The sequence below is a fragment of the Oncorhynchus keta genome, chromosome 4 (genome assembly GCF_023373465.1).
Source record: "Oncorhynchus keta strain PuntledgeMale-10-30-2019 chromosome 4, Oket_V2, whole genome shotgun sequence".
Taxonomy (NCBI): Eukaryota; Metazoa; Chordata; class Actinopteri; order Salmoniformes; family Salmonidae; genus Oncorhynchus; species Oncorhynchus keta.
The window spans coordinates 50,310,707-50,333,729 of NC_068424.1; the positions used below are offsets into that span (position 1 = coordinate 50,310,707).

A 23,023-nucleotide genomic window follows, 5' to 3' on the forward strand; every position below is an offset into this window, starting at 1 on the left:
GTCCCTGATTGAGAACCATACCCGGCCAAAAACAAAGAAATACAAAAACATCGAAAAAATAACACAGAATGCCCACCCTAGTCACACCCTGGCCTAACCAAAATAGAGAATAAAAGGCCTCTCTATGGCCAGGGTGTGACAGTACCCCCCCTCCCCCCAAAGCTGCGACTCCGGCCGCAAAACCTGACTCTAAAAGGGAGGGTCCGGGTGGGCCTTCTTCACGGCGGCGGCTCGGGTGCGGGACGTGGACCCCGCTCCACCTCAGTCTTGGCCCACTTAGGTGGCACCCCTGGAGCGGGGACCCTCGCAGCGGGCCCCGGACCGAAGACCCTCGTAGAGGGCGGCCACTGGACTGAAGGGCGCCTCTGGACTGAGGGGTGCCTCTGGACTGAGGGGCTGTGATTCTGGCAGCTCCGGAGTGAAGGGCGACTCTGGCGGCTCTGGAGTGAAGGGAGATTCTGGCGGCTCCGGAGTGAAGGGCGACTCTGGCGGCTCCGGAGTAAAGGGCGACTCTGGCGGCTCCGGAGTGAAGGGCGACTCTGGCGGCTCCGGAGTGAAGGGCGACTCTGGCGGCTCCGGAGTGAAGGGCGACTCTGGCGGCTCCGGAGTGAAGGGCGACTCTGGCGGCTCCGGAGTGAAGGGCGACTCTTGCGTCTCCGGAGTGAAGGGCGACTCTGGCGGATCCGGACAGACGGCGGCTCTGGCGGCTCCGGACAGACGGGCGGCTCTGGCGGCTCCGGACAGGAGGGTGGCTCTGGCGGCTCCGGACAGACGGGCGGCTCTGGCGGCTCTGGACAGGAGGGCGGCTCTGGCAGCTCCGGACAGCAGGGAGGCTCTGGCAACTCCGGACAGGAGGGCGGCTCTGGCAGCTCCGGATAGGAGGGCGGCTCTGGCAGCTCCGGACAGGAGGGTTGGCTCTGGCAGCTCCGGACAGGAGGGCGGCTCTGGCAGATCCAGACTGGAGGGAGACTTGGTTCTGGGAGCAGGCACAGGACTCACCAGGATGGGGAGACAAACAGGCGGCCTCTTCCTTGGCCGAGGCACCGGATACACAGGGTCGTGGAGGCGCACTGGCAGTCTGGCTGGATGCCAGCTTCCACCTGGCAAATGCGGGACGCTGGCACCGAGCACACCAGCCTGTGAATATTCGGCCGAGACACAGTGCGCATCACCCCATAGCGCGGGGCCTGACCTGTCACCCACTTACCCCGGTAAGCACAGGGAGTGGGTTCAGGTCTCCAACCTGACTCCGCCACCCTCATCGTGTGCCCCCCAATATTTTTTTTGGGGGGGGCTGCCTCTCGGGCTTCCTTGCCAGCCGTGTTCCCTCGTACCGCTGGTTCCCTTCTCCTACTGCCTCCGCTCTCCTGGCTGCCTCCACCTGTTCCCATGGGAGGCGATCCCTTCCAGCCAGGATCTCCTCCCATGTGTAGGATCCCTTCCCGTCCACAATGTCCTACCATGTCCGTTCCTACTTTTTAGCACGTTACTTGGTCCGTTGGTGGTGGGTAGTTCTGTAACGACTGTTGGTGGAAGAAGGTGAGGACCAAGATGCAGCATGGTACGTGTTCATATTTATTAAATAGAACTGAACACCAAATACAAAGTAACAAAAGGAATAACCGAAACAGTTCTGAAAGGTGATACAAACACTAAACAGAAAACAACTACCCACAAAACCCATGTGGGCAAGAGCTACCTAAGTATGGTTCTCAATCAGAGACAACGACAGACAGCTGTCCCTGCTTGAGAACCATACCCGGCAAAAAACAAAGAAATACAAAAGCATAGACAAAAGAACATAGAATGCCCACCCTAGTCACAAATGGTAGGTAATAATTAGGATTTTCTTACAAGGCAGGGTTCTCCAACCCTGTTCCTGGAGAGCTACCCTCCCATTTTATTCCAAGTTTTTTCTGTGGCACTAAGGAACATTCAATTCATTGCATGGCTTCTATAGAAAGTGTGATTTAATTAATTTACTATAGGCAGATACACAGTAACTACAGTGAACTATAGTTACAAATTGCTTGAGTGGAAACCATCATTCATGCCGAGCTGCAGGAATGTGTGTTTGAGTTACCATCCAGTTGACTCGTAAACCAGTAACACTTTGTCTCTCCCTAGAAACTGGTTATTTACCTGTTTGGAATGAATAGGGCCACTAGGTTATGTTTTAGTGCTTTGACACTAACCTTAGTTTAAGGTTAGCCCATCGGTAACACTTTAGCCCATCGGTAAGCACTTTGAGAGCAGTACATACCTAAACCCTCCCTCCCTCCAAAGGGACTTACCTACTTTCAATTAGCAACCACTTCGATTTGAGGCTCTCTTAATTTGGCCATCTATCAAAATAACGACTCTATTTCAGGATTTAAGACTCTGGCTGTTATCTGCAGGAGAGATCGGGACCAACAAAATGGCCGTGGTGTGTTTTGAAAGTAGTGGTGGAAAAAGTACTGTAATGTCATACTTGAGTAAAGGTAAAGATACCTTAATAGAAAATGACTTAAGTAAAAGTGAAAGTCACCCAGTAAAATACTACTTTATTAAAAGTTTTAAAGTATTTGGTTTTAAATATACTTAAGTATCAAAAGTAAATGTAATTTCTAAAATATACTTAAGTATCAAAAGTATAAATAATTTCAAATTCCTTATATTAAGCAAACCAGACTGCACTATTGGCTTGTTTTTTAAATTTACGGTTACATAATTTACAAATGAAGCATGTGTGTTTAGTGAGTCCGCCAGATGAGAGGCAGTAGGGATGATCAGGGATGTTCTCTTGATAAGTGCATAAATTGGACCATTTTCCTGTCCTGCTAAGCATTCAAAATGTCACGAGTACTTTTGGGTGTCAGGGAAAACGTATGGAGTAAAAAGTACATCATTTTCTTTCGGAATGTAGTGAAGAAAAAGTTGTCAAACATATATATAGTAAAGTAAAGTACAGATATATCCCTAAAATGACTTAAGTAGTACTTTAAAGTATTTGTACTTAAGTACTTTACACCACTGGTTAAAACCACCCAGTGGTGAATCTATAAAAGATACCCTGAACTGTCGTTAAATAAGAGTGGTTCAGCTGAAATCTTTTTATTTGACATGTTAAAAAGCCCCAGCTGCTCTGTGTTGATGGAGAGGGGAATTCAACTAGTTGAAAGCTGAGAGTTGTGGAGCCAAACAAGCAGATGCCGGGTGCAGAATATAAGAGGAGGAGAGATAGAGTCTCTCACATTCAGGGGCTTGTTCTGCACTCGTCCTTATTCTGTAGATGAACATTGACAAAATCCTTCCTTGCAATGGTTTCAGTTTCTTTTAAATCCATTTCCCGGTAAAAACATCTCCATTTGGTATGATATGTCCCCCAAACACAAACAGGAGGCAGGAAGGGAGATACACACACACACACACACACACACACACACACACACACACACACACACACACACACACACACACACACACACACACACACACACACACACACACACACACACACACACACACACACACACACACACACACACACACACACACACACACACACACACACCATAATTGGTCCTGTACTACAGCAGAATGCTCTTTCCACCTACGTTCCAATTTTCTCAGCTGTCAGTTTGTGCAGTGTGTCTCTGAGGAGGGAGAGCCGTATTGACAGTGAGAGTGGTCCCCCCCCACTGTCACAGACTGCTGCTGTGAAATCAGCTTCCAAATTAACAGGACAAAAACCATAGTCACACACCATCTCTCTCTCTCTCTCTCTCTCTCTCTCTCTCTCTCTCTCTCTCTCTCTCTCTCTCTCTCTCTCTCTCTCTCTCTCTCTCTCTCTCTCTCTCTCTCTCTCTCTCTCTCTCTCCTGCTAATCTCTCTATCTCTCTATCTACTGCTAAGAGATTATAGCCCACTGTGCTGTTTCCTCCCTCCCTCCCACCCATACTACAGATTTTGTTACTTAGTATATACCTGCTAAAATCACAATAGATTCCCTCCCCTCCTCTACACTCCACCCTCCTCCTTCCTCACCCCTTTCCTCCCACCATCCCTTTTCTTTTCTCTATGTCCCCATTTTTATGCAATATTCCTTTATAATCTAAGGAGCTCCCACTCCCCAAGTGTGACGTTGCTCCAAAACTTTTCAGACAAAGCGGAGAGGGAAATTGTATGGAGTTTTCTGTGGAGAATTACAGGGTTTAAGAAATGTGAGTTATTGATCTTAAGTGGATTTGTTCTACAGTATTTAAGTGCGTGGGGAAGTGTCCCTTTCAGTTTGTGTGTGTGCGTGCGTGTGCTTGTGTGCGTGCGCATCGCTCTATAAGTATGTGTGTGTGTAGCGTTCTATAAGTGTGTGTGTCTAGTGTTCTATAAGTGTGCGTGTATTGTGTTCTATAAGTGTGTGTGTAGCGTTCTATAAGTGTGTGTGTAGTGTTCTATAAGTGTGCGTGTATTGTGTTCTATAAGTGTGTGTGTAGTGTTCTATAAGTGTGTGTGTAGTGTTCTATAAGTGTGTGTGTAGTGTTCTATAAGTATGTGTGTGTGTAGCGTTCTATAAGTGTGTGTGTAGTGTTCTATAAGTGTGTGTGTGTAATGTTCTATAAGTGTGTGTGTAGTGTTCTATAAGTGTGCGTGTGTTGTGTTCTATAAGTGTGTGTGTAGTGTTCTATAAGTGTGTGTGTATTGTGTTCTATAAGTGTGTGTGTGTAGTGTTCTATAAGTGTGTATGTATTGTGTTCTATAAGTGTGTGTGTAGTGTTCTATAAGTGTGTGTGTAGTGTTCTATAAGTGTGTGTGTTGTGTTCTATAAGTATGTGTGTGTGTAGCGTTCTATAAGACATTTTACATTACATTTAAGTCATTTAGCAGACGTTCTTATCCAGTGTGTGTGTAGTGTTCACCTTATGACATCCAGTGGAACAGCCACTTTACAATAGTGCATCTAAATCTTTTAAGGGGGGTGAGAAGGATTACTTTATCCTATCCTAGGTATTCCTTAAAGAGGTGGGGTTTCAGGTGTCTCCGGAAGGTGGTGATTGACTTCTGACCTGGCGTCGTGAGGGAGTGTGTTCCACCATTGGGGAGCCAGAGCAGTGAACAGTTTTGACTGGGCTGAGCGGGAACTGTACTTCTCAGTGGTAGGAAGGCGAGCAGGCCAGAGGTGGATGAACGCAGTGCCCTTGTTTGGGTGTAGGGCCTGATCAGAGCCTGGAGGTACTGAGGTGCCGTTCCCCTCACAGCTCCGTAGGCAAGCACCATGGTCTTGTAGCGGATGCGAGCTTCAACTGGAAGCCAGTGGAGAGAGCGGAGGAGCGGGGTGTGTGAGAGAACTTGGGAAGGTTGAACACCAGACGTGTGCGGTGTTCTGGATGAGTTGTAGGGGTTTAATGGCACAGGTGTGCGTGTAGTGTTCTATAAGTGTGCGTGTATTGTGTTCTATAAGTGTGCGTGTATTGTGTTCTATAAGTGTGCGTGTATTGTGTTCTATAAGTGTGTGTGTAGTGTTCTATAAGTGTGTGTGTAGTGTTCTATAAGTATGTGTGTGTGTAGCGTTCTATAAGTGTGCGTGTGTAGTGTTCTATAAGTGTGTGTGTAGTGTTCTATATATGTGTGTGTGTAGTGTTCTATAAGTGTGCGTGTGTAGTGTTCTATAAGTGTATGTGTGTAGTGTTCTATAAGTGTGTGTGTACTGTTCTATAAGTGTGCGTGTGTAGTGTTATATAAGTGTGCGTGTGTTGTGTTCTATAAGTGTATGTGTGTAGTGTTCTATAAGTGTGCATGTGTTGTGTTCTATAAGTGTATGTGTGTAGTGTTCTATAAGTGTGTGTGTATTGTGTTCTATAAGTGTGTGTGTAGTGTTCTATAAGTATGTGTGTGTGTAGCGTTCTATATGTGTGCGTGTATTGTGTTCTATAAGTGTGTGTGCAGTGTTCTATAAGTGTGCGTGTATTGTGTTCTATAAGTGAGTGTGTAGTGTTCTATAAGTATGTGTGTGTGTAGCGTTCTATAAGTGTGCGTGTATTGTGTTCTATAAGTGTGTGTGTGTAGTGTTCTATAAGTGTGCGTGTATTGTGTTCTATAAGTGTGTGTGTAGTGTTCTATAAGTATGTGTGTGTGTAGCGTTCTATAAGTGTGCGTGTGTAGTGTTGTTCTATAAGTATGTGTGTAGTGTTCTATAAGTGTGTGTGTGCAGTGTTCTATAAGTGTGTGTGTAGTGTTCTATAAGTGTATGTGTGTAGTGTTCTATAAGTGTGTGTGTGTTGTGTTCTATAAGTGTATGTGTGTAGTGTTCTATAAGTGTGCGTGTATTGTGTTCTATAAGTGTGTGTGTCGTGTTCTATAAGTATGTGTGTAGTGTGTAGTGTTCTATAAGTGTGTGTGTGTGTAGTGTTCTATAATTGTGTGTGTGTTAGTGTTCTATAAGTGTGTGTGTGTGTAGTGTTCTATAAGTGTGTGTTTAGTGTTCTATAAGTGTGTGTAGTGTTCTATAAGTGTGTGTTTTGTGTTCTATAAGTGTGTGTGTGTGTGTCGTGTTCTATAATTGTGTGTGTGTGTAGTGTTCTATAAGTGTGTGTAGTGTTTGATAAGTGTGTGTGTAGTGTTCTATAAGTTTGTGTGTGTAGTGTTCTATAAGTATGTGTGTGTAGTGTTCTATAAGTGTGTGTGTGTGTAGTGTTCTATAAGTGTGTGTGTAGTGTTCTATAAGTGTGTGTGTAGTGTTCTATAGGTGTGTGTAGTGTTCTAAAAGTGTGTGTGTAGTGTTCTATAAGTGTGTGTGTGTGTAGTGTTCTATAAGTGTGTGTGTAGTGTTCTATAGGTGTGTGTGTGTAGTGTTCTATAAGTGTGTGTGTAGTGTTCTAAAAGTGTGTGTGTAGTGTTCTAAAAGTGTGTGTGTGTAGTGTTCTATAAGTGTGTGTGTAGTGTTCTATAAGTGTGTGTGTAGTGTTCTATAAGTGTGTGTAGTGTTCTATAAGTGTGTGTGTAGTGTTCTATAATTGTGTGTGTAGTGTTCTATAGGTGTGTGTGTAGTGCATAATCTATTCATCCAGAGAAAAGAGAGGAGGATGAAGTAATAATGAACCTAAAAATAATTGTAATAATATATGCCATTTAGCAGACGCTTTTATCGAAAGCGACTTACAGTCATGCGTACATACATTTTACGAATGGGTGGACCCTGGAGTCAAACCCCCTTCCCTGACGTTACAAGCGCCATGTGTTCTGAGAAAGCTCAGTGTAATGGGGACTCTGGGGGGCCCAGAAATAAATAGGGGATCGTCAACATGTTTGGAGGGGGCAATGAAACCATTTCCTTCTCTGACTCTTCCTCCTCCATCATGCATAATGTAGCCTAATTGGATCTGAAGTCTTTATATTTAATGTTCCTTCAGCCAAAGACGGCACCCCTCAGTGTGAAATTTAGCTGGAATTAAAGTTTTAACGCAGCGGAGGCCAAAGGGAGGGAAGTAAACCCGCAATCCCACCCTGGGTACCAACCGCTCACTCAGAAAAAAACGAAACAAGCGGGTTAAAATCTGAGTTTCCTTAGTAACCTCACCAGGAAATCTTATCAGAAACCACAGCTCCTGCACAGAACACATTTCTGCATGTTTGCTAAGCATCAGTGGTATATGCCAGTTCAGTGGGGCTCCGTATTTAATTCCGTCAGTGAGGAGGGAGGCTGGTGTTATCAGGGAGTGACTGGCTGCAGTCATGGGGTTTAATAGCCACTGAAAGAAAGTCGCCACTGCGCCGCTCGCCACAGGGGAAACCCTGTCCCGGCTCCACGAGGGAGCAAAAGGGGGCTCAGTTGAAATGTGTGCCCCCTCAGTTTTAGTTTTATGTCCCTTTATAAAAATCACAAAAAAAGTTAAAATGATTAAGTGACACGTTGGCGCAAAATCTAAATCTTCTCTGCACTGTGTCATCACAAACGGGAACGTTTTTTTATCCAAAAATTAAAAGAGCGCCCCCTACTTCGAAGAAGTTAAGAATAGTCTGATTGGTGATTACATTTACATATCCCTTCAAGTCATTTAGCAGACGCTCTTATCCAGAGCGACTTACAAATTGGTGCATTCACCTTATGACATCCAGTGGAACAGCCACTTTACAATAGTGCATCTAAATCTTTTAGGGGGGGTGAGAAGGATTACTTATCCTATCCTAGGTATTCCTTAAAGAGGTGGGGTTTCAGGTGTCTCCGGAAGGTGGTGATTGACTCCGCTGTCCTGGCGTCGTGAGGGAGTTTGTTCCACCATTGGGCGGGAACTGTACTTCCTCAGTGGTAGGGAGGCGAGCAGGCCAGAGGTGGATGAACGCAGTGCCCTTGTTTGGGTGTAGGGCCTGATCAGAGCCTGGAGGTACTGAGGTGCCGTTCCCCTCACAGCTCCGTAGGCAAGCACCATGGTCTTGTAGCGGATGCGAGCTTCAACTGGAAGCCAGTGGAGAGAGCGGAGGAGCGGGGTGACGTGAGAGAACTTGGGAAGGTTGAACACCAGACGGGCTGCGGCGTTCTGGATGAGTTGTAGGGGTTTAATGGCACAGGCAGGGAGCCCAGCCAACAGCGAGTTGCAGTAATCCAGACGGGAGATGACAAGTGCCTGGATTAGGACTTGCGCCGCTTCCTGTGTGAGGCAGGGTCGTACTCTGCGGATGTTGTAGAGCATGAACCTACAGGAACGGGCCACCGCCTTGATGTTAGTTGAGAACGACAGGGTGTTGTCCAGGATCACGCCAAGGTTCTTAGCGCTCTGGGAGGAGGACACAATGGAGTTGTCAACCGTGATGGCGAGATCATGGAACGGGCAGTCCTTCCCCGGGAGGAAGAGCAGCTCCGTCTTGCCGAGGTTCAGCTTGAGTGGTGATCCGTCATCCACACTGATATGTCTGCCAGACATGCAGAGATGCGATTCGCCACCTGGTCATCATAAGGGGAAAGGAGAAGATGAATTGTGTGTCGTCTGCATAGCAATGATAGGAGAGACCATGTGAGGTTATGACAGAGCCAAGTGACTTGGTGTATAGCGAGAATAGGAGAGGGCCTAGAACAGAGCCCTGGGGACACCAGTGGTGAGAGCGCGTGGTGAGGAGACAGATTCTCGCCACGCCACCTGGTAGGAGCGACCTGTCAGGTAGGACGCAATCAAGCGTGGGCCGCGCCGGGAGATGCCCAACTCGGAGAGGGTGGAGAGGAGGATCTGATGGTTCACAGTATCGAAGGCAGCCGATAGGTCTAGAAGGATGAGAGCAGAGGAGAGAGAGTTAGCTTTAGCGGTGCGGAGCGCCTCCGTGATACAGAGAAGAGCAGTCTCAGTTGAATGACTAGTCTTGAAACCTGACTGATTTGGATCAAGAAGGTCATTCTGAGAGAGATAGCGGGAGAGCTGGCCAAGGACGGCACGTTCAAGAGTTTTGGAGAGAAAAGAAAGAAGGGATACTGGTCTGTAGTTGTTGACATCGGAGGGATCGAGTGTAGGTTTTTTCAGAAGGGGTGCAACTCTCGCTCTCTTGAAGACGGAAGGGACGTAGCCAGCGGTCAGGGATGAGTTGATGAGCGAGGTGAGGTAGGGAGAAGGTCTCCGGAAATGGTCTGGAGAAGAGAGGAGGGGATAGGGTCAAGCGGGCAGGTTGTTGGGCGGCCGGCCGTCACAAGACGCGAGATTTCATCTGGAGAGAGAGGGGAGAAAGAGGTCAGAGCACAGGGTAGGGCAGAACCAGCGGTGTCGTTTGACTTAGCAAACGAGGATCGGATGTCGTCGACCTTCTTTTCAAAATGGTTGACGAAGTCATCTGCAGAGAGGGAGGAGGGGGGAGGAGGATTCAGGAGGGAGGAGAAGGTGGCAAAGAGCTTCCTAGGGTTAGAGGCAGATGCTTGGAATTTAGAGTGGTAGAAAGTGGCTTTAGCAGCAGAGACAGAGGAGGAAAATGTAGAGAGGAGGGAGTGAAAGGATGCCAGGTCCGCAGGGAGGCGAGTTTTCCTCCATTTCCGCTCGGCTGCCCGGAGCCCTGTTCTGTGAGCTCGCAATGAGTCGTCGAGCCACGGAGCGGGAGGGGAGGACCGAGCCGGCCTGGAGGATAGGGGACATAGAGAGTCAAAGGATGCAGAAAGGGAGGAGAGGAGGGTTGAGGAGGCAGAATCAGGAGATAGGTTGGAGAAGGTTTGAGCAGAGGGAAGAGATGATAGGATGGAAGATGAGAGAGTAGCGGGGGAGAGAGAGCGAAGGTTGGGACGGCGCGATACCATCCGAGTAGGGGCAGTGTGGGAAGTGTTGGATGAGAGCGAGAGGGAAAAGGATACAAGGTAGTGGTCGGAGACTTGGAGGGGAGTTGCAATGAGGTTAGTGGAAGAACAGCATCTAGTAAAGATGAGGTCGAGCGTATTGCCTGCCTTGTGAGTAGGGGGAAGGTGAGAGGGTGAGGTCAAAAGAGGAGAGGAGTGGAAAGAAGGAGGCAGAGAGGAATGAGTCAAAGGTAGACGTGGGGAGGTTAAAGTCGCCCAGAACTGTGAGAGGTGAGCCGTCCTCAGGAAAGGAGCTTATCAAGGCATCAAGCTCATTGATGAACTCTCCGAGGGAACCTGGAGGGCGATAAATGATAAGGATGTTAAGCTTGAAAGGGCTGGTAACTGTGACAGCATGGAATTCAAAAGAGGCGATAGACAGATGGGTAAGGGGAGAAAGAGAGAATGACCACTTGGGAGAGATGAGGATCCCGGTGCCACCACCCTGCTGACCAGAAGCTCTCGGGGTGTGCGAGAACACGTGGGCGGACGAGGAGAGAGCAGTAGGAGTAGCAGTGTTATCTGTGGTGATCCATGTTTCCGTCAGTGCCAAGAAGTCGAGGGACTGGAGGGAGGCATAGGCTGAGATGAACTCTGCCTTGTTGGCCGCAGATCGGCAGTTCCAGAGGCTACCGGAGACCTGGAACTCCACGTGGGTCGTGCGCGCTGGGACCACCAGATTAGGGTGGCCATGGCCACGCGGTGTGGAGCGTTTGTGTGGTCTGTGCAGAGAGGAGAGAACAGGGATAGACAGACACATAGTTGACAGGCTACAGAAGAGGCTACGCTAATGCAAGGAGATTGGAATGACAAGTGGACTACACGTCTCGAATGTTCAGAAAGTTAAGCTTACGTAGCAAGAATCTTATTGACTAAAATGATTAAAATGATACAGTACTGCTGAAGTAGGCTAGCTGGCAGTGGCTGCGTTGTTGACACTACACTAATCAAGTCGTTCCGTTGAGTGTAATAGTTTCTAGAGTGCAGCTATTCGGGGGCTAGCTGGCTAGCTAGCAGTGTTGATTACGTTACGTTGCGTTAAAAGAACGACAATAGCTGGCTAGCTATTATATAGCCTATCAACGATGAGCATCAATGATTTATTATCAATAATAATGCCCAGTGTGTTCAGTAAGCCAAGAAACAGAGAATGCTTTTTAAAAAACTTTTTCAAATCCTAGTTGCACACCTCATGTAGTGCGCTAGCTGCGATGTGTGTAGGGGAGCTATAGAAAGCCACTGAGGTAGTTAGCAATGAATAGGGCTGTTACAGTGACCATATTACCACCGCACCGGCAGTCATGACCACATTCAAATTCCACGTGACCGTTTAGTCGCGTAATTAGGCTTCAAGCTCTGATGCTGCTGATGGTCATTAGTAGCTTACCAAACTTGCTAACTGCCTGGTACTCAGCACTCTATTGTCCCTCTAATCACTCTGACATCAATGCAAATGTTTTAAAAAATAAAATCAAACACTTCATGAGAGCCCCATGAGCTCATGTTGCGCAACATTTCTATAGGCTATGCATTTGTGTGAGAAAACAGAGTTTTGATTACCTCTATTAAAAGGAGGAAGATGCCATCAGCTTTCTATAGACTAGGCCTACTATATTTATTTATCAGCTTTCCTAATATTAAGGTAATTTCTTTGCTTTACAACCAGAGTATAGCCTGCCTGGCTGGTATGAAAATGAACCACAGGAAAAGCATCTTCCATTCGCTATTTAAGTGCATAGATGACATGTATTGTTTTTCCCGTGCCCCTGTTCTGAGATAGGTGCATTATTATGGTCCATTCTAAATCAAAACTAATTTCAAACATATTATTTAGAATATGTAAGACAACATTAAAGTAACCTGTTGCGACGAGCAATCCCGTATCCGGGATCCTATTTATAGCCTCAAGCTCATTACCATAACGCAACGTTAACTATTCATGAAAATCGCAAATGAAATGAAATAAATATATTTACTCTCAAGCTTAGCCTTTTGTTAACAACACTGTCATCTCAGATTTTCAAAATATGCTTTTGAACCATAGCTAAACAAGCATTTGTGTAAAAGTATTGATAGCCTAGCATAGCATTAAGCCTAGCATTCAGCATGCAACATTTTCACAAAAACAAGATAAGCATTCAAATAAAATAATTTACCTTTGAAGAACTTCAGATGTTTTCATTGAGGAGACTCTAAGTTAGATAGCAAATGTTCAGTTTTTCCCAAAATATTATTTGTGTAGGACAAATCGCTCTGTTTTGTTCATCACGTTTGGGTAAGAAAAAACCTGAAAATTAAGTCATTACAACGCAAACTTTTTTCCAAATTAACTCCATAATATCGACAGAAACATGGCAAACGTTGTTTAGAATCAATCCTCAAGGTGTTTTTCACATATCTATCGATGATAAATCATTCGTGGCAGTTGACTTTCTCCTCTGAAGAAAATGGAACGCGCATGGAGCTGGAGATTACGCAATCATTTCGACGGAGGACACCGGGCGGACACCTGGTAAATGTAGTCTCTTATGGTCAATCTTCCAATGATATGCCTACAAATACGTCACAATGCTGCAGACACCTTGGGGAAACGACATAAAGTGCAGGCTCATTCCTGGCGCATTCACAACCATATAAGGAGACATTGGAACACAGGGCATTCAAAATCTGGACCATTTCCTGTATGAAATTTCATCTTGGTTCCGCCTGTAGCATTAGTTCTGGGGCACTCACAGATAATATCTTTGCAGTTTTGGAAACGTCAGAGTTTTTTCTTTCCAAAGCTGTCAATTACATGCATAGTCGAGCATATTTTCATGACAAAATATCTTGTTTAAAACGGGAACGTTTTTTATCCAAAAATTAAAAGAGCGCCCCCTATCTCGAAGAAGTTAAGAATAGTCTGATTGGTGATTATATTAGCCTATCAACGATGAGCATCAATGATTTATTATCAATAATAATGCCCAGCGTGTTCAGTAAGGCAAGAAACAGAGAATGCTTTTTTAAAAACTTTTTCAAATCCTAGTTGCACACCTCATGTAGCCTAGCCCATAGGCCTATATGTTTTGATAAGGTTTGTGTCACAACTAAAGTGGACAAATAACTTCTTAACATTAAGCACATTAATCTGCTTTACAACCGGTGTAGTGCCTAAGAGACAATTTATGCTTGATCCGAAAATGTGGTCGGAGGCGGTGTATGGATGGCGTGATGTAATTCCGGAGCACCCGGACGCACGCAGAGGCCAAATTGAGCTCCGTACCGCATTGTCGTGTGCCTCTCAAATTTTGTAATTTTGTGTAGGGCTCAGTATTGCTCCGCATTGACATGATTGGTTGACGGTAGGTGAGGGCGCTAAGGTCCTGTATAAACACAAACTCACTTCCTTGACAACTTCCTTCACAACAGCTCTGCGCTACTCTGGAAAAATATGATTGCCCAGACTTCTGCAGAGGCCATATCACCGTAAATGCTACATGCCAATGCAGATGTTGGATTGACCAACATTCACTGGCAAACAAATGTCAAATTTGGGGAAGGTAATTTTCACCAAATAAATGCACCTTCATAATAAAGCATTACAAGCATAACCACATTTGTGTTAACTTTTGAGAACGGTGTTTTCCCGCTAATTTGTTGCATTTTGGAACATTCACGCTCAAAGCCTACTGCCTTGTGTGATGTTTTGCACTTATAATGTGAAGAAACAGCCTAATAGTTGATCAACATTTTAAGCTAAACGTTCTGACCTGTTGCATCAGCCTCATTGCTTTTTTTATGCTAGTGGTTGTATTTATTTGGGATCTATCACATCCCACAACTATCCAAGAGTATGTTTGCAATATTTATTTATTGCACAGAAGGACAAGTTGACCAATATAATAGGTCAACGTTTGTACTATGGGGGTTAGTAGATTGACATAGGCTAGTGCTTTTGCTGTTCGTTAGGCCTACTCCTCTTGTTGGCTGATGAAAGTAGGCTAAATGTAGACAGTTCTTCTAACATCTTCAATATGCGCCTCGGAATTCAATGAGAGGGAGGCTCGCAATTGTGTTTGTCTTCACTTGTAGCCTACATCTTAGCTGAGATACCTCTGAGAAGGGCCCGATCATGTGACGGGCATTGGCGAATAAGAATTGAGATATCTGAGAGCGCCATGTGAGTGAGAGGTATTTTGGAGCATGACAGAGAGAAGGGAATTGTAATTATTATATTAATTCCAAGGGCACAACGGCCACTTTGGCTGCAAAGGGTATGGATTTTTAAAAATCTAATTGTGAATGAGAGACTGATGAGGTGTGTGCAGCCTGGACAAGAAACAAATCAAATCAAATCAAAGTTTATTTGTCACGTACGCTGAATACAACAGGAGAAAGAAAAGTGTGTGTGTGTGTGTGTGTGTGTGTGTGTGTGTGTGTGTGTGTGTGTGTGTGTGTGTGTGTGTGTGTGTGTGTGTGTGTAGGTAAGTAAAGAAATAAAACAACAGTAAAAAGAGATTTGAAAGTACAAGTAGCAAGGCTATGTACAGACACCGGTTAGTCAGTTATTGAGGTAGTATGTACATGTGGGTATGGTTAAAGTGACTATGCATACATGATGAACAGAGAGTAGTAGTAGCGTAAAAAGAGGGGGTTGGCAGGTGGTGGGACACAATGCAGATAGCCCGGTTAGCCAATGTGCGGGAGCACTGGTTGGTCGGGCCAATTGAGGTAGTATGTACATGAATGTATAGTTAAAGTGACTATGCATATAAGATAAACAGAGAGTAGCAGCAGTGTAAAAGAGGGGTTGGGGGGGGATCGCAATGCAAATAGTCCGGGTGACCATTTGGTTACCTGTTCAGGAGTCTTATGCCTTGGGGGTAAAAACTGTTGAGAAGCCTTTTTGTTCTAGACTTGGCACTCTGGTACCGCTTGCCATGCCGTAGTAGAGAGAACAGTCTATGACTGGGGTGGCTGGGGTCTTTGACAATTTTCAGGGCCTTCTTCTGACACCACCTGGTATAGAGGTCCTGGATGGCAAGCAGCTTTGCCCCAGTGATCTACTAGGCCATGTGCACTACCCTCTGAAGTGCCTTGCGGTCGGAGGCTGAGCAATTGCCGTACCAGGCAGTGATGCAACTTGTCAGGATGCTCTCGATGTTGCAGCTGTAGAACCTTTTGAGGATCTCAGGATCCATGCCAGATCTGTTTAGTTTCCTGAGGGGGAATAGGCTTTGTTGTGCCCTCTTCATGACTGTCTTGGTGTGTTTGGACTATTCTAGTTTGTTGTTGATGTGGACACCAAGGAATTTGAAGCCCTCAACCTGCTCCACTGCAGCCCCATCAATGAAAATGGGGACGTGCTCGGTGCTCCTTTTCCTGTAGTCCACAATCATCTCCTTAGTCTTGGTTACGTTGAGAGATAGGTTGTTATTCTGGCACCACCCGGCCAGGTCTCTGACCTCCTCCCTATAGGCTGTCTCGTCGTTGTCGGTGTTCAGGCCTACCACTGTTTTGTCATCAACAAACTTAATGATGGTGTTGGAGTCGTGCCTGGCCATGCAGTCGTGGGTGAACAGGGAGTACAGGAGGGGACTGAGCACGCACCCCTGGGGAGCTCAAGTGTTCAGGATCAGCGTGGCAGATGTGTTTCTACCTACCCTCACCACCTGGGGGTGGCCCTTCAGGAAGTCCAGGATCCAGTTGCAGATGTGTTTACTCCCAGGTTCCTTAGCTTAGTGATGAGCTTTGATGGTACTATGGCATTGAATGCTGAGCTGTCATCAATGAATAGCATTCTACATATGTGTTCCTTTTGTCCAGATGGGAAAGGGCAGTGTGGAGTGCTATAGAGATTGCATCATCTGTCGATCTTTTGGGCGGTATGCAAATTGGAGTGGGTCTATGGTTCCTGGGATAATGATGTTGATGTGAGCCATCACCAACCTTTCAAAGCACTTCATGGCTATGGACGTGAGGGCCATGGGTCTATAGTCATTTAGGCAGGTTGCCTTAGTGTTCTTGGGCACAGGGACTATGGTGGTCTGCTTGAAGCATGTTGGTATTACACACTCAATCAGGGACATGTTGAAAATGTCAGTGAAGACACCTGCCAGTTGGTCAGCGCATGCCCGGAGCACACGTCCTGGTAATCCATCTGGCCCCACAGCCGGCTACGGAGAGCTTGATCACACAGTCGTCCTGAACAGCTGATGCTCTCATGCTTGTCTCAGTGTTGCTTGCCTCGAAGCGAACATAGAAGTGATTTAACTCGTCTGGTAGGCTTGTGTCACTGGGCATCTCGCGGCTGTGCTTCTCTCTGTAGTCTGTAATAGTTTGCAAGCCCTGCCACATCCGACGAGCGTCGGAGCCGTTGTAGAATGATTCAATCTTACCCTTGTATTAATGCTTTGCCTGTTTGATGGTTTGTCGCAGGGCATAGCGGGATTTCTTGTCAGCTTCCGGGTTAGATTCCAGCACCTTGAAAGCAGCAGCGCTACCCTTTAGCTCAGTGCGAATGTTGCCTGTAATCCATGGCTTCTGGTTGGGGTATGTACGTACAGTCACTGTGGGGACGACGTCCTCAATGAACTTATTGATAAAGCCAGTGACTGATGTGGTGTATTCCTAAATGTCATCGGAAGAATCCCAGAACATGTTCCAGTCTGTGATAGCAAAACAGTCCTGTCGTTTAGCATCTGCTTCATCTGACCATTTTTTTATAGACCGAGTCACTGGTGCTTCCTGCTTTAATTTTTGCTTGTACGCAGGAATCAGGAGGATAGAGTTGTGGTTGGATTTACCAAATGGAGGGCGAGGGAGAGCTCTGTACGCATCTCTGTGTGTGGAGTACAGGTGATCTAGAATTGTTTTCCCTCTGGTTGCACATTTAACATGTTGATAGAGATTTGGTAGAACTGATTTAGGTTTCCCTGCATTAAAGTCTCCGGCCACTAGGAGCGCCGCCTCTGGGTGAGTGGTTTCCTGTTTGCTTATTTCCTTATACAGCTGGCTGAGTGCGGTCTTAGTGCCAGCATCTGTATGTGGTGGTAAATAAACAGCCACGAAAAGTATAGCTGAGAACTCTCTAGGCAAGTAGTGTGGCCTGCAATTTATCATAATATACTCTACTTCAGGCGAGCAAAATCCAGAGACTTCCTTAGATTTCGTGACCAGCTGTTGTTTACAAATATACGCAGAGCGCCCCCCCTGGTCTTACCGGAGTGTGCTGTTCTATCCTGCCGATGCAGTGTGGATCCCGCTAGCTGAATATCCATGTCGCCATACAGCCACGATTCCGTGAAACATAGGATATTACAGTTTTTTATGTCCCGTTGGTAGGATATAAGTGATCGTACCTCGTCTAGTTCACTGTCCAATGATTGCATGTTGGCGAGTAATATTTATGGTAACGGAAGCTTTCCTAGTTGCCTTCTGCGGGTCCGGATGAGGCATCCGGCTCTTCTTCCTCTGAGTCGCATCCTTTTGCGAATAATTGGGATGTCTGCCCTGTGGGGTGTTTGGAGAATATCGTGTGAGTCCTGCTTGCTGCTGCTGTTGTTGTTGTTGTTGAAAAAAATATTTGTCTAATCCGAGATGAGTGATCGCTGTCCTGATATCTAGAATCTCTTTAATGCCGTAAGATACGGTTGTAGAAACATTATGTACAAAATAATTGACAAACATCGCGGGGAAAAAACACATAATAGCACAATTGGTTAGGAGACCGTAAAACAGCGGCCATCTCCTCCGGCGCCATTTTCTCAAAGCTCAAGCTTTTCATTCAACTGTTTTCAAATCATCATTAGAGTTGCATCGCGCAGTCTTAGAATGCATTAAACATCTAGACATACAGTACCAGTCAAAAGTTTGGACACACCTACTCAATCCAGGTTTAAAAAAAAAAAAAATTGTTTTAATACATTGTAGAATAATAGTAAAGACATCAAAACTATGAAATAACACATATGGAGTCATGTAGTAACCAAAAAAGTGTCCAGGGTTTTTTCCCCTCTGGTTGCACGTTTAATATGCTGATTTTTGGTCAACCGGATTTAAGTTTCCCTGCATTAAATTCCCCGGCTACTAGGAGTGCCGCCTCTGGGTGAGCATGTTCTTGTTTGCTTATGGCGGAATACAGCTTGTTCAATGCTGCGAAAAATACAGATGAAAACTCTCCAGGTAGATAGTGTGGTATACAGCTTATCATGATATATTCTACCTCAGGAGAGCAATAAATCGAGACTTCCTTAGATATTGTACACCAGCTGTTATTTACAAAAATATTGCTGCCTCTTGTCTTACCAAACACCATGGAACCACACAGCCGTCATACCGCTCAGGAAGGAGACACGTTCTGTCTCCTAGTGAACGTACTTTGGTGCAAAAAGTGCAAATCAATCCCAGAACAACAGCAAAGGATCTTGTGAAGATGCTGGAGGAACAGGTACAAAATTATTTATATCCTGTATCGATGAGTCCTGTATCGACATAACCTGAAAGGCCGCTCAGCAAGGAAGAAGCCACGGCTCCAAAACCGACATAAAAAAGCCAGACTACGGTTTGCAACTGCATATGGGGACAAAGATCGTACTTTTTGGAGAAATGTCCTCTGGTCTGATGAAACAAAAATAGAACTGTTTAGACATAATGTCCATTGTTATATTTTGAGGAAAAAAGGGGAGGCTTTCAAGCCGTAGAACACCATCCCAACCGTGAAGCACGGGGGTGGCAGCATCATGTTGTGGGGGTGCTTTGCTACAGGAGGGACTGGTGCACTTCACAAAATAGATGGCATCATGAGGCAGGAAAATTATGTGGATATATTGAACCAACATCTCAAGACATCAGTCAGGAAATGAAAGCTTGGTCGCAAATAGGTCAAGGTATTCGAGTGGCCATCACAAAGCCCTGACCTCAATTCTATAGAAAATGTGTGGGCAGAACTGAAAATGCGTGTGTGAGCTAAGAGGCCTACAAACCTGACTCAGTTACACCAACTCTGTCAGGAGGAATGGGCCAAAATTCACCCAACTTATTGTGGGAAGCTTGTGTAAGGCTACCCAAAACCTTTGACCCAAGTTAAACAATTTAAAGAGTGTATGTAAACTTCTGACCCACTAGGAATGTGGTGAAAGAAATACAAGCTGAAATAAATCATTCTCTTTACTATTATTCTGACATTTCACATTCTTAAAATAAAGTGGTGATCCTAACTGACCTAAAACAGGGAATTTTTACTAGAACTAAATGTCAGGAATTGTGAGAAAAAAAAATTATTTGGCTAAGGTGTATGTAAACTTCTCACTTCAACTGTAAGTAAAAATACTTTAAAGTACTACTTAACTATTTTTGGGGGGGTATCTTTACTTTACTATTTATATGTTTGACAACTTTTCATTCACTTCACTACGTTCCTGAAGAAAATGATGTACTTTTTACTCCATACATTTTCCCTAACACCCAAATGTATTCGTTACATTTTGAATGCTTAGCACAAGGAAAATGGTCCAATTCACACACTTGTCAAGACAACATGATTATTGCTACTGCCTCTGATCTGGCGGACTCACTAAACACAAATGCTTCATTTGTAAATGATGTTTGCCCCTGGCTATCCTTACATAAAACAAATAATAATAATTGTGCCGTCGGGTTTGCTTAATATAAGCAATTTGAAATCATTTATACTTTTATTTTTGATACTTAAATATATTTTTGCAATTATATTTTCTTTTTATACTTAAGTATATTTAAAACCAAATACTTTTAAACTTTTACTCAAGTAATATTTTACTGGGTGACTTTCACTTTTACCTGAGCAATTTTTCTTCGAGGTATCTTTACTTTTACTCAAGTATGACAGTTGGGTACTTTTTCCACCACTGGCTATATTACATGGATTTATTAGACTTTTTCAAATGTAGATGTTCCAAAGTTCTACACCAGTAGCTTGTAGGCTATGCTTGGAAGCCAGGAGATGCTAAATGTGTTTATGCTAATTAACGGTCAATTACCGTGAGAACGCAGTTATTTGCTTGACAATCACCAGCTGACAAAATGTCATGACCGCCATATCCCTAGATATGACTCCGGTGGTAGGCTAAGTGAATAACGTGATATGCCTCCGTCTGTAATATTCTATTTTGATTTATAATGGTGGAGTCAAGTTTACAGTTGACGCTGCTTTGCTTTCCTCACCCCCTACGACTACAGAGTTGAGTTAGCTTCTTAGCTAGCTATAAAAATGCTTAGTGTTATTAGCCTTAGTTTATTTAACTAGCTCGAACCAGCTAATCTGCCACTGCTACGATGGATATCAAAAATTGGCTTCGCCAAGGTACCTAAACAAAACCAAAAGGAGAAAGCGAGCGATTGGCAGCAACAGCAGTATCAAACCACCGAGGCCGCTGCCAAGCCCAGCAGCGATGATGATGTCGAGCTCCAGCTAGCTCAGCGTGCAAGAGCCTACTTACCCTTCCACAAGCGTCGCCAGGATAATGGCTCCACAGCTTCCTCCACCTCCAACTCTTCCTGACAATATACCCATTTGCCATCAGAGCAGCCTCAGTTTGTCGGGGCATAGACTCTACAAGGTGTCGAACGCGTTCCACAGGGATGCTGGTCAATGTTGACTCCAATGCTTCCCACAGTTGTGTCAAGTTGGCTGGATGTCCTTTGGGTGGTGGACAATTGTTGATACACCCGGGAAACTGTTGAGTGCGAAAACCCCAGCAGCGTTGGAGTTCTTGACACACTCAAACCGGTGCACCTGGCACCTACTACCATATCCCGTTCAAAGGCACTTTAATATTTTGTCTTGCTCATTCACCCTCTGAATGGCACACACACACAATCCATGTGTGGATTTAACAGGTGACATCAATAAGAGATCAAAGCTCTCACCTGGATTCACCTGGTCAGTCTACGTCATGTTCTTAAAGTTTTGTGCAGTCAGTGTATTTCACTTTAGTTTAATAACGTACTAATATATAGGCTAAAGTTTTTTACCTAGCACAAGTTGAGTGGTGAATGGAGATTAGCTGTTGAGGACAAGAGAGTCTGGTTGACACTGCCTGTCCATAGGCCCACGGGATTCTCTGTGATTACCTCCTAAATGGTACCCTATTCCCTATAGAGTGTATTACTGTTGACCAGAGCCCTATGGGACAGCCTATGAGTCATTCATTCCACTAGGCAGCTGGGTTGGTATCTGGGTCTGCAGCTGAATAATGTGCATGTACTCAGGCAGTTCAGCACAGAGACGATATAGTACAAACTGACAGCTAGGCAGTCCTATGTGGCCCTCTGCAAATTGCTCCTTACTGTGTGTGTTCATGTATGCAAATTGATGTCTGTGTGTGTGTGTATATTGTACAGTATGTGTTATAATGAGCCTATGCATATTGTTTGTATGTGATCTCTCTGTGGGCTCCTGTCCTGTCTGTCTCCAGGTATTCATGGAGGATGTCAAGTCTCGGGGGCCGTTCATCTACTCTGTGCTGGAGTCTGCTCAGGCCTTCTTGGCACAGCACCCCTTCCAGGAGCCCGAGGAGACGCTGCCCGACGGAAAAGGTCTGCCCACCCACTCCAAAACCGTGTCAAATGACAACCTACATATGCAGGATCTTAATTTGAGCTAGTTTGCTACAGGAGGAAAATAATCCTGCAGCAACAGGAAATGTTCATTATTATGTGGATTATAATTAATGGAAATGTTTTGTAGCGGTTGATGCATTTTTTGTTAGGGTAAATCAGACATTTTAAAGTGGAAAGTACAAACTTTAGAAGCCATTTTAAACCTGAATACACTCTAAGTTTGCAACAAAAGAGTCACCAACAAAAGAGTGATCAAATTAAGATCCTACATCTGTAGGTGCCAATCCTCCCCATACTAACCCACCCTGCCACCCTGCCACACACACCAAAACCAGACCTGAGCAGTGAGAACAGAGAGAGATAGGGAGTTCAGTAAGTTGATCTCCAGCAGTTGTGCATCTACCATTAAGTCTGATTAGCAGCTACCTGTCCTGCTGTATCAGAGTGGATCAGAGAATGTATGTTTGGGGAGAGCAGTTGGGTCGGGACCAATTAGCCCAGTTCACACCATCTGGTCAAATCAATAATGCAGCATGCTAGGCTGTTTCTGCCCCCACTCTCCTTCCCTCCCTTCTTCGCTCTCCACCACTGGTGGCACACATTGGGGAAAAGATGGGGGCGAACTCTCCCTGTTTCTCTGCCCCCAACAAGATATTTCCCACAGTTTCTCCTATCCAACTGTTTCTTTCTACTGATGTTTGCACCAATTGGGGCTTACACTCTCTTTGCCTGCCTACCCAATCCCTCTCCCTGCTCTCCTACTCCCCCCTCTTCATCCCCTCCTCCTCCTCCTCCAGAAGTGTCTCCGAGGAAGCGGATCCTGAACGTGAGTCGTTCAGTGTGGAAGCAGGCAAACGTGGCCAGTGACCTGTGGGAGAAGCTGACTGCCCGCTGCGTGGACCGACACAGGTCAGATATGCGGCACACGCCCACTCCACTGGGCTACAATACACCCATGATTCTGGGTCTTCGATTGGCTAGAGATGTTTTTACCGTGCCTGTACTCAAATATCATTGGGTCTTTATTTTGACAGCATCAAGGAAAATACTATGGCCGAAATAAGGTTAGGGTTGGTGTGTTGCTCAGGTATTAGGGTGATGTATTGCTTTAGTGGTCAAACTGCATATGACAATGTATAAAACAACTGTAGAAGTATTCTG

At 45.3% G+C, this 23,023-nt stretch overlaps 1 protein-coding gene across 1 annotated transcript in view; it reads left to right on the forward strand.

Annotated features, from left to right (window-relative positions):
• The window catches only part of LOC118384025 (dystrophin-related protein 2-like), a 267,685-nt gene that overhangs the window by 110,334 nt on the left and 134,328 nt on the right, over positions 1-23,023 (forward strand). The window contains exons 5-6 of the mRNA XM_052509144.1: positions 21,718-21,838; positions 22,660-22,771. Of these exons, the coding sequence (XP_052365104.1) occupies positions 21,718-21,838; positions 22,660-22,771 (233 nt within the window). The remainder of the gene's footprint in view (positions 1-21,717; positions 21,839-22,659; positions 22,772-23,023) is intronic.